The 15,380-nt window shown below is 43.0% G+C and overlaps 1 protein-coding gene across 1 annotated transcript in view; it reads right to left on the bottom strand.

Moving 5' to 3' along the window:
• DST (dystonin) overlaps positions 1–15,380 on the bottom strand; it is a 550,812-nt gene that overhangs the window by 29,688 nt on the left and 505,744 nt on the right. The window contains 6 exon segments of the mRNA XM_030558316.1: positions 986–1,174; positions 2,436–2,579; positions 8,701–8,829; positions 10,321–10,515; positions 11,826–11,985; positions 12,481–12,650. Of these exon segments, the coding sequence (XP_030414176.1) occupies positions 986–1,174; positions 2,436–2,579; positions 8,701–8,829; positions 10,321–10,515; positions 11,826–11,985; positions 12,481–12,650 (987 nt within the window).

Here is a 15,380-nt window from a genome sequence, read left to right on the forward strand (position 1 = left end):
AAATGGTAGCTGCTTTAATTATCAATGTAGAAGAATAATTGACAAGAAAGACAAATAAAGAAAGTAGAATTCCAAGTTACAGAGGAAGGGCAACTACTTGTCAGGAAAATTACAGCAGGAGACACAAGAGACATTTCTCTTTCACTAAAATAAATCCTATCATTCCAATTAAATATAAAATAAGTATTTTGTAGCTAAGAAATATTACCTATATGAACTTCTATCTACATTATGGCAGAGCTGCTAAAGGAAGTCTACATTTAAAAATATGTAGCCACACTTGGCACACCGGGTGTGATGTGCAAAAGACCCTGAATTCAAGGCAACTCCAGGTCCTTTGCTGTCCAGACTAACCGAGAACAGCTCAGAGGAGAGTCAATTAGGATCTGCCGTGAAGCAAGGATGGTCACTTGCATAAAACATGTTTTAAAATTCATTCAGCAAAGCAGACAATGCAGTGCTGGTTCCAGGAAGCAGCACTGCCTGATACTATAGGTACTTTTTAAATGTACAAGCAGCAAAGAGTCCTTTGGCACCTTATAGACTAACAGATGTATTGGAGCATGAGCTTTCCTGGGTGAATACCCACTTCGTTGGATGCATCCGACGAAGTGGGTATTCACTCACGAAAGCTCATGCTCCAATACATCTGTTAGTCTGTAAGGTGCCACAGGACTCTTTGCTGCTTTTACAGATCCAGACTAACATGGCTACCCCTCTGATACTTGAAATGTACAATGTCCTTATTCCTAACAAGCTGGTGCATGTTTTTAAAACATCGCTGCATTTTCATTTATTTGCTTTGCTTGAACAAGGCTGGGATCAATCATAGGGACAGGGAACGTACAATCAGGTATCTGGAAACTGGATCATTAAACGTCCTGTAAATAATTAGAATCGGCTCATATTTGATTATGTAGCAAATCTAAGATGCATGTGTCAGTACAAAATCCTTAAGACACCTTTCACATTTTTCATGCCTTACCTGATGTTCGGCTATGAGTGCTTTAACATCCTCGATCTCCTGGGGGATGACCTCTTTATCTTTTTCACTAAGAGTAGTCTCTGCCCACTGCAACCAGGACAATAAGGCTTCCAACAACTCCTGCTTAGCAATAAGTCCAGCCAGGGCTCCTGCCAGTCTCTGCTGATGTTGCTTTGCCCATGCTAATACCTTGATAAAAAGTCAATCAATGAATTTTTCCCCATCTGGTAAGTTTCTTTTGAAAGTGCCTCACCTGCTTTTATCACAGAGCTTTCTCCCTCCTTTCCTGTTTTAAACAAGTATCAGGATTATCAGAGGTGCTGTGCACCTGGAGTTCCCAAATCAACCATGTTTCATCACAAGCATTAACCTTCAGGTTTTATTAAACTTCCACAATAGCGTATTCTCACAGCATATTAAGGACTTAATCCTACACACCTTTCCTCACAAAAATAGCCCCACTGAGAGCACTGGAAATACTAGGCTAAGTGAATCAGGTAGAATCAGGTCCCCATTTTTGGACACTCTGTAAGCTGTATTTGGCTACTATTTGTTTTCCTTTAAAGGTTCCCTTTTCCAGTGGTTCTCAAACTAGGGGTCGGGACCTTTCAGGGGGTTGCAAGGTTATTACTCGGGGGGCTGTGAGCTGTCAGCCTCCACCCCAAACCCCGCTTTGCCGCCAGCATTTATAATGGTGTTAAATATATTAAAATTTTAATTTATATGGGGATGGGGGGGTGCGCACTAAGAGGCTTGCTACATGAAAGGGGTCACCAGTACAGAAGTTTGAGAACCACTGCTTTAAACTATAAACATAGACACAAAACTTCACCTCCAGAAGCAGAGCATGTATTCTCCACGGCATGCCCACTAAGGCTTGTCTACATGGCATTGTAGTCCAGACTACAGCGTGTGAACTCTAGAGTTCTCTAATGCATTGCACTCCATCTATCTTGTGTAGACCCTGTTGGTGTGAACTAAAATCTACATAGTTCACATTACCATAATCCTGTTTTGTGGCTTATGGAAAGCTGCTGAACAATTTGGAAATCACCACTGGATTCATGGGGGCATTTTAAGAATATTTTGGAATCCAGTATCTTCTAACATGATTATTACTGAGCAACGACAGACTACTCTGTATATATCCTGACTGTTGTTTTTTTAAACCATTATACTCTCTCCCTTGATACTCTGAATTTGCTGAGGAGAAATGAGGAGTGGTATTTCCTAAAAAAAGAGTCTGAGTAGCTGCTGTAGTTATTCTTTTACTTCTCAAAAGCAGAGTAAAACCTGGCCTCTTCACATCTATCAGCTTGGGTATTTTAAATAGTTGTGTTCTCAACAGCTGGATCATTTCCTCCAACGCAACAATCTTGTTAATTGCCAGCTATGTTCCAAATTATCAAAGATTGCCTGTTACTATGAAGGCTGCATGAGACATACTGACCTCTTCAAATCTGGCTCTGATGATTGTTATCCAGTGCTTAATGGTAGTGATGGAGTCTGGGTGGCAGATAGCCAGGATGGCTTCTCCCATACCTGCTGCTTTATTTAGTTCTGTCTTTTTGTCCTCCAGCTTCCTCATGAATTCCTAAACCAGAAACACGATTTCAGTTAGATGCTGGCACCAGTTGAAAGAAAAATCTGAGTAACTTCAATGAGTGTTGGCCAAATCTGGAAGATTAAAGTTCTCTACTGGATCACTCAAAGCTTGAACTGATTCAATGGGCAGAGGAAAAGAAGTAAGAGACGAGACAAGTCCAATTCTTATAAGAAAAGTTCAGAGAGATAAGGTGGGTGAGGTAATACCTTTCACTTGATCAACTTCTGTGGGTGAGAGAAACAAGCTTTTCTGAGCCATGCAGAGCTCTTCTTAAGGTCTGGGAAACTGTCACTTTCAAAAGATGAGCCTGGGTGCTTAAATTCATAACTGCTAGATGCTAAAAATCCTGGTCTAAATAAAGACACAAGATTTATGGCTTATTACTACAATTACCCAATATTCCCCCCTCCCCTTTTGTCCTATGACTGCATTGGTATTAATGGGCCACTTCACCTTGAATGGTCCCTTAAATACATGCTAACTACTTATGCTAAACTTTCTGTTCAATCTCATATTTAGTTGTGACATTCTGAGTACTTTTCCCAGATGTGGAGAAGAGCTCTGTGTAGCTCAAAAGCATGTCTCTCTCAACAGCAGAAGCTGATCCAATAGATCCAAAAGATATTACCTCATCCACCTTGTCTCTCTAATAACCTGGGACTAACACTGCTATACCACCACTACGTACAAGAAAAGTTAAGAACATTTAAAAAACCTATTCCATATAAAGAACTAAATTAAGATTTAAAATATGTAACATATTAGCCTGAAACGCTTTAGTAATGCAAAATGTTGTATATGCTTTTCGTATACATGATCTTATTAAAAAAAATCATACCACTCTATAAGATACTGTAAATCAAATGTGCTGTGGTTGGAGTCACTGTCAGAAAATTTTCAGGAGACCTAGCCTGTTTATCAATACTAATCCTACAATATACCCAGGTAAAAGTTCCTTAACAGATGCTGAAGGAACAAACTATAAAGAACTAGACAGCAGAACTGGTTGGGAATTTTCCATGAGAATTATTTTCCAATGGAAAAATATTTTTCCCCCAAAATTTGATTTTCCATCAGGAAAACTGAAATGATGGTAACCGGCTGCCCACTTGGAAAGCTCTCCTGCAGGGAGAAAATGAAATTGACATGAACATTCCCGCTAGGCAGTTGGGGAGCTGCGGATGGGCTTGCGAAGTTGGGTGCCCTGGATACCTGCACATGTCCCACAGTATCTCCAGCAGCTGGGCTTGGGGGGAAAGCTGAGAGGTGGGTGCTCAGGCTTCAACAAGTTCTTGTCAATTTCTAATTACCTCCTAAAACTTGCAGATTGTGTAGTTAGATTTGATTTGGGCAGAGTAGGCAGTACCTGAATCTGGTTAAAGGTTAAATAAGTGAATGACTCTGAGAACAAATCAGGGTTATGTTTCCAGTCTGGTTGTGTTGAAATCCCATGAGCTATTCTTGCAATTTCAGCTCAAAATGGTTTCTGTACATATAGTGTATTTTAGTATTTGTTACACTGAGAAACTGGCAGCACTGGCAAGAGCAAGGCAGAATATTGGCAAACATAATGCAACTTTCCCTACACAACTCTATAAACAAACCTCAAAACCCTGATCTGCAACAACCTAGATGTTTGGAATACTGAGCTTCCCCAAACTGTGCTGAACTCTGTGGTGGTTTAGTGATACGCTAGAGAGAGATTGAGAACAAATTCATATCTTTTATTACCTAATGTAGTGCATTAACCTACTGTACCTCTTAGTCTTCAGAGACCGTGATGAGTGGTAGAAAACCTAAATTGTCTATGACATGTAGCCTTCATTAAATCATGTGCAGTTTTCAAGAAAAAAAGCTAAGTAGTGGGACATAAAAATGGACCTTTGAGGTTAAATGCTTAAAAATGAAAAAGCTTTCAATATGTGGCTTGATACAAAGGTATTAAAATCATTTTACAGGAATTATAAAATGCACTGTGAATAAAGGACACATCTAACATTTACCTCAATAATGCAGTCATTATAATCTAATAAGTGATTAGGGATAATATTGTAGCAACATAGATGGAAAAGAGATGATGTTTTAAATTTATGTAACATACCACACTTACCTACCTTTCATTTTTTCTCCTAAGAAGTTCAGATGTACATTGGAGATATCACGCTCATTATCAAATTAACACTGTATACCACAAATGGTAATGCTGTACAAATTTCAAAAGCAAGTCATCCTTTGCGAGATTAATTGGCACAACACACATACCAAGTTTAGGGGGAAAATTAGGTACTTATGTAAATATTTGCAATTTACATCATCACCGATAAATAGTAATTAAAAGACTGAATCTAACCCCGCAGTAAAATAACACCTAACTAGATTAAGTAAGTAGCTCTAATACTGTTACAGTTTTTTTTATTTTGAAGGTACTAGTTGAAGTCCCCTGGTTATGGCTGCAGTGAGAGCTCCTGTATAAGCCCCTTCCTTCCTAACCTCTCATCAGAAGGTGGCATTTGAAAATTGGTTATTAACGTTTGGAGAATAACAACTCTGGTGAGTCCAAAAGTGTAGCATAGTACCTGGTGAGAATTTTTTCGATTTATTAATGTGTGCATGGGGTATTAAGGATGCTGTCAGAATTGTTCTTAGATTGTGATTTCCATAGTTTCAATGTTTTTTTTTTTTTTTTTTACAAAAAATAATGTGATTAATGGTACATCTTCTTTTAGAGTGGACTTAGCAATCTTAACTATAACTTGGCTAAGTTTTATTTTTGTGGGAATTATTTTATTAGTCTAGTGACACAGAATGACATGCAGGCTCCATTAAAATCAATGGGGGTTGTGACACTGATTTCAGCAGGGCCAGGATTTCACTTATACAGAGGAGAGCAAAAAAATGAAAGGGAACCATTTGGTGCAGTTAGAGAAGACGGGCAGATAACAGGCATACTTCACTCCCTCAAAGGGACCAGAAAAGCAGCTGCCAGCGCTTCCATGGCATCAATGTATGGTGACATATATGGGGAAGGTGTGGCCAGGCAGAGGAGGATGGAGCTAGGGAGCCACAGCACAAAGCACTACATTCCCAGTGACCCCAAATTAAGTGGCAAATTTCCACACAACTCAGTGGCAGTTGTTGAAACGTTCCCTCCTGTGCTGAAGTTCCCTCAGATGGGAAAGCAGTAAACAGGCACAGTGAGGAAACCAGTGGCAACACAACAGTGAACCAGACATGCTGTCAGTGGTGATGACAGGCACTAGAAGGAGCAGATACTACATATGGATGCCCTGAGATCTGTGTGTGGTTGAAGTCAGGATACTCTGAAGATTACTGAGTTATGCGCAGTTAGACGGTCATGCCCTGTCAGCTGATAACACTAACCACAAGGAGTGGTAAAAATACGATGCTTTTTTTTGCACCCTCAACTGCATGGAGGTTTTGTTGCAATTTTGTCCCTCACAGTAGTCATGGCCTAACTTCAGTATCAGGCAAATTAGTTTAAACTATAGCATAAAACAGAATTATCAGACACATAGATGATTTGTTGGGGAAGATCAACATGGCTTTTGTAAAGAGAAATCATGCCTCCCCGATCTATTAGAGTTATTTGAGAGGGTCAACAAATATGTGAACAAGGGTGATCCAGTGGATATAGTGTACTTTGACTTTCAGAAAGCCTTTGACAAGGTCCCTCACCAAAGGTTCTTAAGCAGAGTAAGCAGTCATGGGATATGAGGGAAGGTCATCTCATGGATCAGCAGTTAGAAGACAGGAAACAAAAGTTAGGAATAAATGGTCATTTTCAGACTCGAGAGAGCTAAATAGAAGGGTCCCCCAGAGGTCTGTACTGGGACCAGTGCTGTTCAACATATTCATAAGTGATATGGAAAAAGGATAAACACTGAAGTGGCAACATTTGCAGATGATAGAAAATTACTCAAGATAGTTAAGTCCAAAGCAGACTGCGAAGAGTTACAAAGGGATCTCACAAAACTAGATGACTGGGCAAGAAAATGGGAGATGAAATTCACTGTTGATGAATGGAAAGTAATGCACACTGGAAAACAATCTCAAATATGCATACAAAATGTATACATACTAAATTAGTTACTACCGTTCAAGAAAAAGATCTTGAGGGTCATTGTGGATAGTTAGTTCTCTGAAAACATCCACTCAATGTGCAATGGCAGTCAAAAAAGCTAACTGCATTTTAGGAACCATTAGGAATGGGATAGATAATAAAACAGAAAATATCATAATGCCACTATATAAATTCATGGTATGCCCACACATTGAATACTGCATGCCATTCTGGTCTCCCCATCTCAAAAAGGATACATTAGAACTGGAAAAGGTACAAAGAAGGCAACAAAAATGATTAGGGGTAAGGAACAGCTTCCATATTAGGAAAGATTAAAAAGACTGGAACTGTTCAGCTTTGAAAAGAGACGACTAAGAGGGAATATGATAGAGGTTTATAATGAATGTTGTGGAAAAAGTGAATGAGGAAGTGTTATTTACCCCTTCACAGAACACAAGACTCAGGGGTCACCCAATGAAATTAATAGGCCGCAGGTTTAAAACAAACAAAAGGAAGTGTTTCTTCATACAAAGTAGAATCAGCGTGTGAAACCCATTGCCAGGGGAGGTTGTGAAGGCTGAAAGTGTAGCTGGGCTGACAAAAGAATTAGATAAATTCATGGAGGATAGGTTCAACAATGGCTTTTAGCTAAGATGGTCAGTGATTCAATCCCATGCTCTGGGAGTCCCTAAGCCTCTGATTGCCAGATGCTGGGGCTGGATGACATGGGATGGATCACTTGATAATTGCCCTAATGATGATACATGGAGATGTACCTATCTCATAGAACTGGAAGGGACCCCAAAAGGTCATCGACTCCAGCCCCCTGCCTTCACTAGCAGGACTAAATACTGATTTTGCCCTAGATCCCTAAATGGCCCCCTTAAGGACTGAACTCACAACCCTGGGTTTAGCAGGCCAATGCTCAAACCACTGAGCTATCCCACCCTCCAAAAGATATTATATTACTTTAACTATCACACACTAAACTTCACTGTTCCCTTCCCCATCTCCTTTGGCAGCATCTTTTCACTAGTTATAAGCTTTTAGGGAAGAGAGCCCATCTTCTCTAAAGGTATGACTATACATTTTAACAGTGACACTGCTGACTACAACTTAATGTAACAGCAACAGACCACAGGATCAAACCTGGGACCTCTAGAGGTGCATGAGCTTCTACTGCATAAGCTACAAGCTAACTGGCTAATTCTGTTCTGTTCATTCCTTTTGAAGCATCTGGCATTGGCCACTGTCAGAAGACAGGATACTGGGCTAGATGCACAGCTGGTCTGACCCAGTATGGCCATTCTTACTACTACAACTGCATGGAAGGCATTTTGAGTTTTTTGAAGATAACTTTCTCAATGGAAGAGATATGCCCCGGAGTTTTTCCTCAGTTGTGTCATTAACTTAGTCATTTTCGCATTTCGTTAGTTGAAATCCAGTTTGATGGTTTGTAACCTAACATCTCCAGTATCTTTGTCATTGTAATATTTCAATACACATAATGCATGTGAAGCATGTCAACATGGTGTTTCATTATACCAGAAGGTTAATAATGGCTGATAACATCATTTTGATGACATGTATAGATGATCTTGACAAAAAGGTGTATAGTGGTTTCACTCAACTCAGAGTTGCTAGGAGAACAGCTATACTGTTGGTATTAAAACTTCTTATCAACAAAGCTTACCATGTTACATTGCTTGCAAGAAAGTTTTTGAACCAGTCTCTAATTTTATACAACTCCCTTAAAAATGCTATTTTTTGCATTATTTTCTTAGTACAACAAAATGGCTTTAAAGCCTAGTGAGATGTTACTCTGATAGACAGATAGCCTGAACTAAAAATGAGTGTTGAACCCTCAAATTTACAGAACTTTTCATTTTTTATTCTAGAAATAACTGTGAAAATAAGTCTTGTTGCAGGATGTGATTATACTAGAGATACTTTGCTTAGTTTAATTTTATTTCCACCTTTTAATAAATTAAGTCTAGCAGCCAGTATCCTCTCCATTATCTTACTTACCCTGTGCTGATCGATTAGTGTTCGCAGAGCCTCTTCATCATCTGGGAGGATTCCATGGAAACGAAGGGCCTGCTCTGCCTCAGCCAGCCACTCCAAAAGAACATGCACAACAGCGTGAAATTCCTCTGCCTGTAAGGAAAAAAAACAGCCCTTTCTGAGGGAATCTGACAGAAATCACTCGGCTTTGGATTCTTCTCTGAACAATGAAGCTGAGTCCAGCTTTGGAGTCATTAATCATGTAGCAATACAGGCACATTAACTTTCCATTAAAAAGTCAATGATATACAGTACTACATTTCCATGACTGTAAAAATGTCTCATGCGTCTCAAAAATTGTAGGAAGCCTAAAAGCCTGTTCATGCTTTTAACCTTCTGATTTATAGTGTATGTGCAGCGCATCTCAGAATATCATGCCTTCATTCTGAAAAATGACAAGGAGCTGCTTTCATGCACCAGCTGGAGAGATGGAAATTACACCTTCTGAGTAGCCTTAATCATTACTTAAGAAAAATTAACAGAGTAAGTCTTATGTGGGTAGAGAGGACAAGGAGAGTCCATCTGTGGGCACCCGATGTAAAAACCAACCAGCTATAGCCATAGTTAGAGGCAGCACATTACTACTTCTTTTGAGCTCCCTGGGGAAACATATTACCCCAAAGAAGGCAGTGAGCACAGTGGGCTTGGCACACAGTGAGGACAAGCTGTCCCATCCTAAGGGATGCACACCTCTTGAGCATGTGTGATTTCCCTCTTAAGCATCTCCTGGGATAGGGCAGCTCCACACCAGCCCTTATTCAGGTCTGTGCCTAAAAGGCTTTATTTAGATTAGAGGTGGGTAAACTACGGCCCGTGGGCCAGACCCATCCTGCCCGGCCCCTGAGCTCCTGGCCAGGGAGGCTAGCCCCTGTCCTCTCCCCTGCTGTCCCTCCTCCCCCACAGCCACACAGCCACGTGGGCAACGCTCCGGGTGGTGGGGCTGCACACTCCTGCAGGGCAGTGCATTCGGCTCTGGCCAAGTGGTGAAGCTGCCAGAGCAGCATGGTAAAGGGGCCGGGACCAAGGGGGTTGGATAAGGGGCAGGGAGTCCCAGGGGACAGTCAGAGGACTGGGAGTAGGGGGGGATGGAATAGGGGGTAGGGTCCTGGGGGTGGTTGGGGGGGTCCTGGGAGGGGGCGGTCAGAGGACAAGAAGCAGGGGGGTTCGATAGGTTGGGGGTTCTGAGGGGGCAGTCAGGGGGCAGGAAGTGGAACAGGGCGGAGGCCAGGCAGAGCCTTCCCTACCCAGCCCTCCATACAGTTTTGCAACCCCAATATGGCCCTCAGGTCAAAAAGTTTGCCCACCCCCAATTTAAATTGTAATGTCTTTGGGGCAGAGAGTCTCTTTTTGCTGACTAATGTACAACGGGGGCTCTGGTCCACGACTGGGGCTGCTGGGTGCTAACCCAATATAATAATAATAAGAAAAAAGAAGAAAAGGCACAACCTACTCTGTAGTGAAAAAGTATAAAATTAGGGGAAAAAATCTCAAAGATTTTTTTTGATTATTTTCTTAATTATAACATTATGTTTTCAAGCAGTAAATTTGTCTGTGTTTTTTTCTGCTTCTCCTATCCTTTTTTACCTGGTGGAGGGCCTGTTCCAATCGTGTTTGCTTGGATACGGACAGGGCGCAGACTGTCTCCCAGCGAGTGCTTAGCTCCTGCATTTGGACCTTTACCCAGGAGGAGTCATCATGACTGCCTTCTATGAGTTCTCGAGCAGAGCGTTTCAGAGCCTGGACACTGCTTGTCCTCTTCCCCAGCTCCTTCTGGAAGACCTGGGGACCACACACACATTTTACATGTTCAATTTATCATGGCTTCAGTGTCTCATGTGTGACGTACTTAGTGGGGATATGGAGAAGACTAAATTAGGGTTTAGTTTTACAGAAAATACCTCAATCTAAACATTCTAAAATGCACATATTAAGATTTTCACACTCTACATTTGGCTTTCTTTTCAATTGGGGTTACATGGCTGCATATTTTTGCACATTTTCTGCAAGAAAGCCCTCTAAGCTTCAACACCAGCTCATTTATACTGGGAAGTAGGCTCACTCAACCTGAAAAAGTTGCCTAGCCTTGTGCAACATGGGATTATAATTGCAGCTAGACCCTCTGAACTACTTGACCCACTGTGATGAACAAAAATCTGGTCACCTTAACACACGGGCTTTAAGCCCTTCAAAGCAATCGATCTACTGACACGATGATGAATGTGCAAGTCTGTCCCAAATCACAGTGCAGTCAGATAAAGTGCACATCAAGGAGCAGGGTTAAAATAGTAAAATATAAATAAAAGTCAATCTGGTAATTTGACTGGATGGGCGACAGATTATGTCACATATTTCACATATTTAAGTGATTGCATGTTCAGGTTCATAGCTGGAAAAATATCGACTTTCAAGAAAGACCTTTTTACATGATATGACAATTACAATGCACTGAATTACTGCTGATATATTAAAGTGCACAATGTGACTGCAGCATCAGTTCCAGGACACACACGTCTATGTTTCTAAGATACATCTCATATGTGAGGGCCAGATATTTTCTCTTCTGCCCAAAGTCCTGCTTTGAACAGGGGGTTGGACTAGATGACCTCCTGAGGTCTCTTCCAACCCTAATATTCTATGAAAGCCTAACTAAACAGACTTCTGACAATGGGATACAGTGGTGGCTGATGTGAAGGGAACGGAATCATTCCACACCCAACTGTTCCACAGCTACTATAATTGGATACAATGGACTCCATAGTCGCTTTTTCCACCATAGTACTGGGCTGGGCCTGCAGAATGACAGATTCACTGACTATGTCCTGGATCAACGTCAATCTTCACTTCACAAAACCACTCTCCAAGCTACAGTGGATCGAGCCTTGGAAGCACTGAATAGTATTTCACAGCATTTTCCTTTGTAGTCGGCAGCTTCGTGATGTCCAAACATTCCAGGTTAAATGGTTTTCTTCAGATTCTAAGAAAATGTTTCTTTTTACAATTACAGAAGAACTAAATACAAATTATATTGAAGTGGCTGCCCAAAGTCTGATATTAATTAATAACAATTAGAAAAATATTTTTATAATTACTTTGTGATTATCAATCAGGTTCATCACCAAATCGATGTCTCCATGCACTGGCTGATCTTCTGCCAACTGAGGTTCAATTTTATACAGCCAGTCGATGAGAGCCTGCAGAGCATCAGTAAATTGTCCTGAAAATAACAGGGCTTCCTCCAGTTTGTTTTGTCTGGAAAAAAAAAAACACTAAGAAAAAAATCAATCACATTCATTAAGGAAACCTGCAATATAACTGACAGCATCCAATAGTCGCTAATAGATAACGATTTTTTTCAGCAGTTAGTGAACGAGAAAAAACCTTAGGATCACAGTGGGAGCCTGTGGGGAGAGGGGGTTGGGCAGAGCTCCCTGGAACGCAAAGAGAGCATGCACATCGTACCACCTCTTGGAAGGATGCAGAACACAGCTCACTTTAGTGTATTCCCCCTCAGCAGGGATGCCCGGTGTCAGGGAAGAGCAGGGGCATCTCCCAGCCCATCTTTCCCTTTGAGGTGACCAGAGCACAGGAAGGAGCAGTGCTTGTGCTCCCCCATTTAAAATACTCCAAACAACCAACTTCTATTCCTCCTTATACAGCACAGAGAAGCACAAAAAAAACACCCCCCCCTCTTCTTTACCTCTGCAAGTCTCATTTAAAACAAGGAAACTTGGCCTTTCATTTTACCTTTCCACTGATTTTCCACAGATCGTATCCCATTTGTCTCTGAGCTCGCTCAGCATATCGTCCAGTTTCAAATTGTCATCTGCCAGAGAGGTTTTCTCTTTGAGGGAGCGTCCAGTCCTGTTTGTGGTGTCATACACAGAATGCTTGGCTCCAAGAGATTTCTGGAACTCCTGTAGGAGTAAAAGGAAAAGTAAACACCTGTATAGTACTAGGTACTCATGAGCTTTTGCCAATTCTTTCTTTTCATATCATTTTTTAACCAGTTAATACATTTATAAATGATGCTGTAAGAAAGTCTTTATATCTCCCATAAATCATATTAAAATGCAAGTGAAATTAAAAGATTTCTGACAGTGCTATGGTGAAGCTTAAAGTACTACAGGTCTGGAGCCAGATCCTTTCCCCTGCTCTAGTTCCTCTGCACTGTTCTGCAAACATGAACAGCCTGAAATCTGATTTAACTAAACCCTTGAGGATTCCTCCTGCACTGAGGAATCTTCAGTTGGCACAGAGCTGGCCACAGCAATTGCTACGCCCAGGGCCGGCGCTTCCATTTAGGCAGCTGAGGCAATCGCCTAGGGCGTCAGGATTATTGGGGGGCGGCATTTTGCCGGCGGGGGAGAATGCAGCAGGCAGCTCTGGTGGACCTGCCGCAGTCGTGCCTGAGGAGGGTCCCCTGGTCCTGCAGCTCCAGTGGACCTGCCGCAGGCATTCCTGCGGACGGTTCGCTGCTCCTGCTGCTCCGGTGGACCTCCTGCAGGCACGGCTGCGGCAGCTCCACCGGAGTCGCGGACCAGCGGACCCTCTCCGCAGGAATGCCTGTGGCAGTTCCACCAGAGCCGTGGACCACCGCGCGGGGCGGCAAAATGGCCATGTGCCTTGGGTGCTAAAAACACTAGCGCCGGTCCTGCCTATGCCACCACCAGGGCCAGCCCCAGGCACCAGCTGAGCAAGCTCGTGCTTGGGGGTGGCAGATTCTAAGGGGCGGCATTCTGCCCAAACCTAGGGTAGCACAGCAGCCTTTTTTTGGGGGGGTTCACCGGTCCAGCCACCCTGCACCCTGGTAGGGTTTTATTTTTCCTTTTGTTTCACCGACGACTTTCAGTGCACCACTGTAAGGGACGAGGGGGCGGTGAGGAGGGGAAGAGCGCCCTGCTGGCAGTGGGCTGCGTGCTCTGCCTGCCCCAGCCGATGCCAGGTCTGTAGCAAGCCCTGCAGCCCGCGTCTTTCCCTCCCCGCCGACGGACGACTTTCAATTCACCTGTAGGCAGGAGTGGCGCGGAGCTCTCCCAGCAGGCAGCACGGTGGGAGGGGCCGAGTGGCAAGTACCCTGGCTGAAAGAAGCCCTGGCCGCCCCACTTCTCTCTCTCCCCTCCATTCCCTCCCCCCTGCTAGCTGGAGCACGCACTCCGCTGCCCAGGGCATGTCTGCAGCGCAAGGAGTCCCACTAGCCAGAGTGCAGCCGCCGCCCGCCCAGAGGCTTGCCAGCGCAGCCGGGGGAGGCAGCCGTGAGCTGCCAAGTAAATGGCACTGAAAGTCTGCATCGTTTTTTTTTTTTTGGTTTGCCGCTCCGGCCTCCCTGCAGCCAGGTTGGTTTTTTTGCTTGGGGCGGCAAAAAAGCCAGAGCCGGCCCTGGCCACCACCTTCCTATCCCTCAGCACAAAGGACTGAGGTATGGTCTGGAGGAAAGGGGAATGACCAGAGTAACCCTGCTTTCTCGAACAGCCCTTCAAGAATATGGGCAGAAGGATTAAAATAGAGCCTTACTCTAGCTGCACTAATTTGTGTTGAGGGCCCAGGCTGGTGCAGACTGACTCCAGGATCCAGGGGCTGGAAAGCGGTTCATCATCTTGGCCAGACTGGAGAATATGAGCTCCAGGGATGCAAACTTCTTAACTCCAAAGGACCTAATCTTGCGGTCATTTGATGCAGGGAATTGTCACAGGGAGTTCTGTGTGCAAAGGGAGTGCAGACAAAGGCCCTTTGGAAAGACAAGTGGAATCTGAATAATGTCGTTTAGGCTGGGAATTATGCCTTTTGCTGGCAGGTCTGTGAGAAAGGGATTAAGAAGGACTGTGAGACCTATGATTAAAGCTCCCATCAGATTGGTCAGTATTGCCTGTGCCTTCTCTATAGAGCTGCATTCTGCAGTTGGCAATGCCTTGCCACCAGCAAGGGAACATGGGCAAATGCAAATCCACTGGTACCCCACAATGGTTAACAGAATATCATAGTAACATCAGAGACGGCCAAAAGATCCCACTAGCGTCTCTAGTAATTTCCTGACAGCACCAGGGGTTAAAATCAGTTAGATGATTATGCTTTAACCCAGGCCTTTTTGAATTATGTATGGACAAAGAATGACAAATCAGGAGCTGTGGTTCATTAAATTCACACCTTCAAAATCAAACAAATATTCTGTGTGAAGCGAATCTCAAACCAAAAAGAGCTTTTGTGCGGAGCTTGTTGAAAGAAGATCTACTCTGGGCCTACAATATAAATAATGCCACAACCTTCATTATGAAATTACTACTAAGTATGATATGAACCAGACCTTCTCAGAACACAGAAAGAATAGGGAGAAAGTCCTCTAGTCATTGCTGACTTGAGCTTTGTACAATACTCAACCTGGATGTAACCTAGTCCACCAAGTTCTGAAGTCTCATATTCAAACCCCCTACTGGCAGGTCCTGTTGTGCGCCTTCCTTCAACACCCAAAACTCTCCTGTGGCAAATTGGAATTCTTAAGGAAATCAAGGTCATGACCCTATTACTGCATTTATTTCATAATTTAATACTTCAGCTCTCTTTCTTTTTCCACCCCTTAAGAAACCTGAAGTAGTCCATTACCTGCACCCTTTGAGAAAAACGCACGCACACACACACACACACACACACAC

The sequence above is a fragment of the Gopherus evgoodei genome, chromosome 3 (genome assembly GCF_007399415.2).
Source record: "Gopherus evgoodei ecotype Sinaloan lineage chromosome 3, rGopEvg1_v1.p, whole genome shotgun sequence".
Lineage (NCBI taxonomy): Eukaryota > Metazoa > Chordata > Testudines > Testudinidae > Gopherus > Gopherus evgoodei.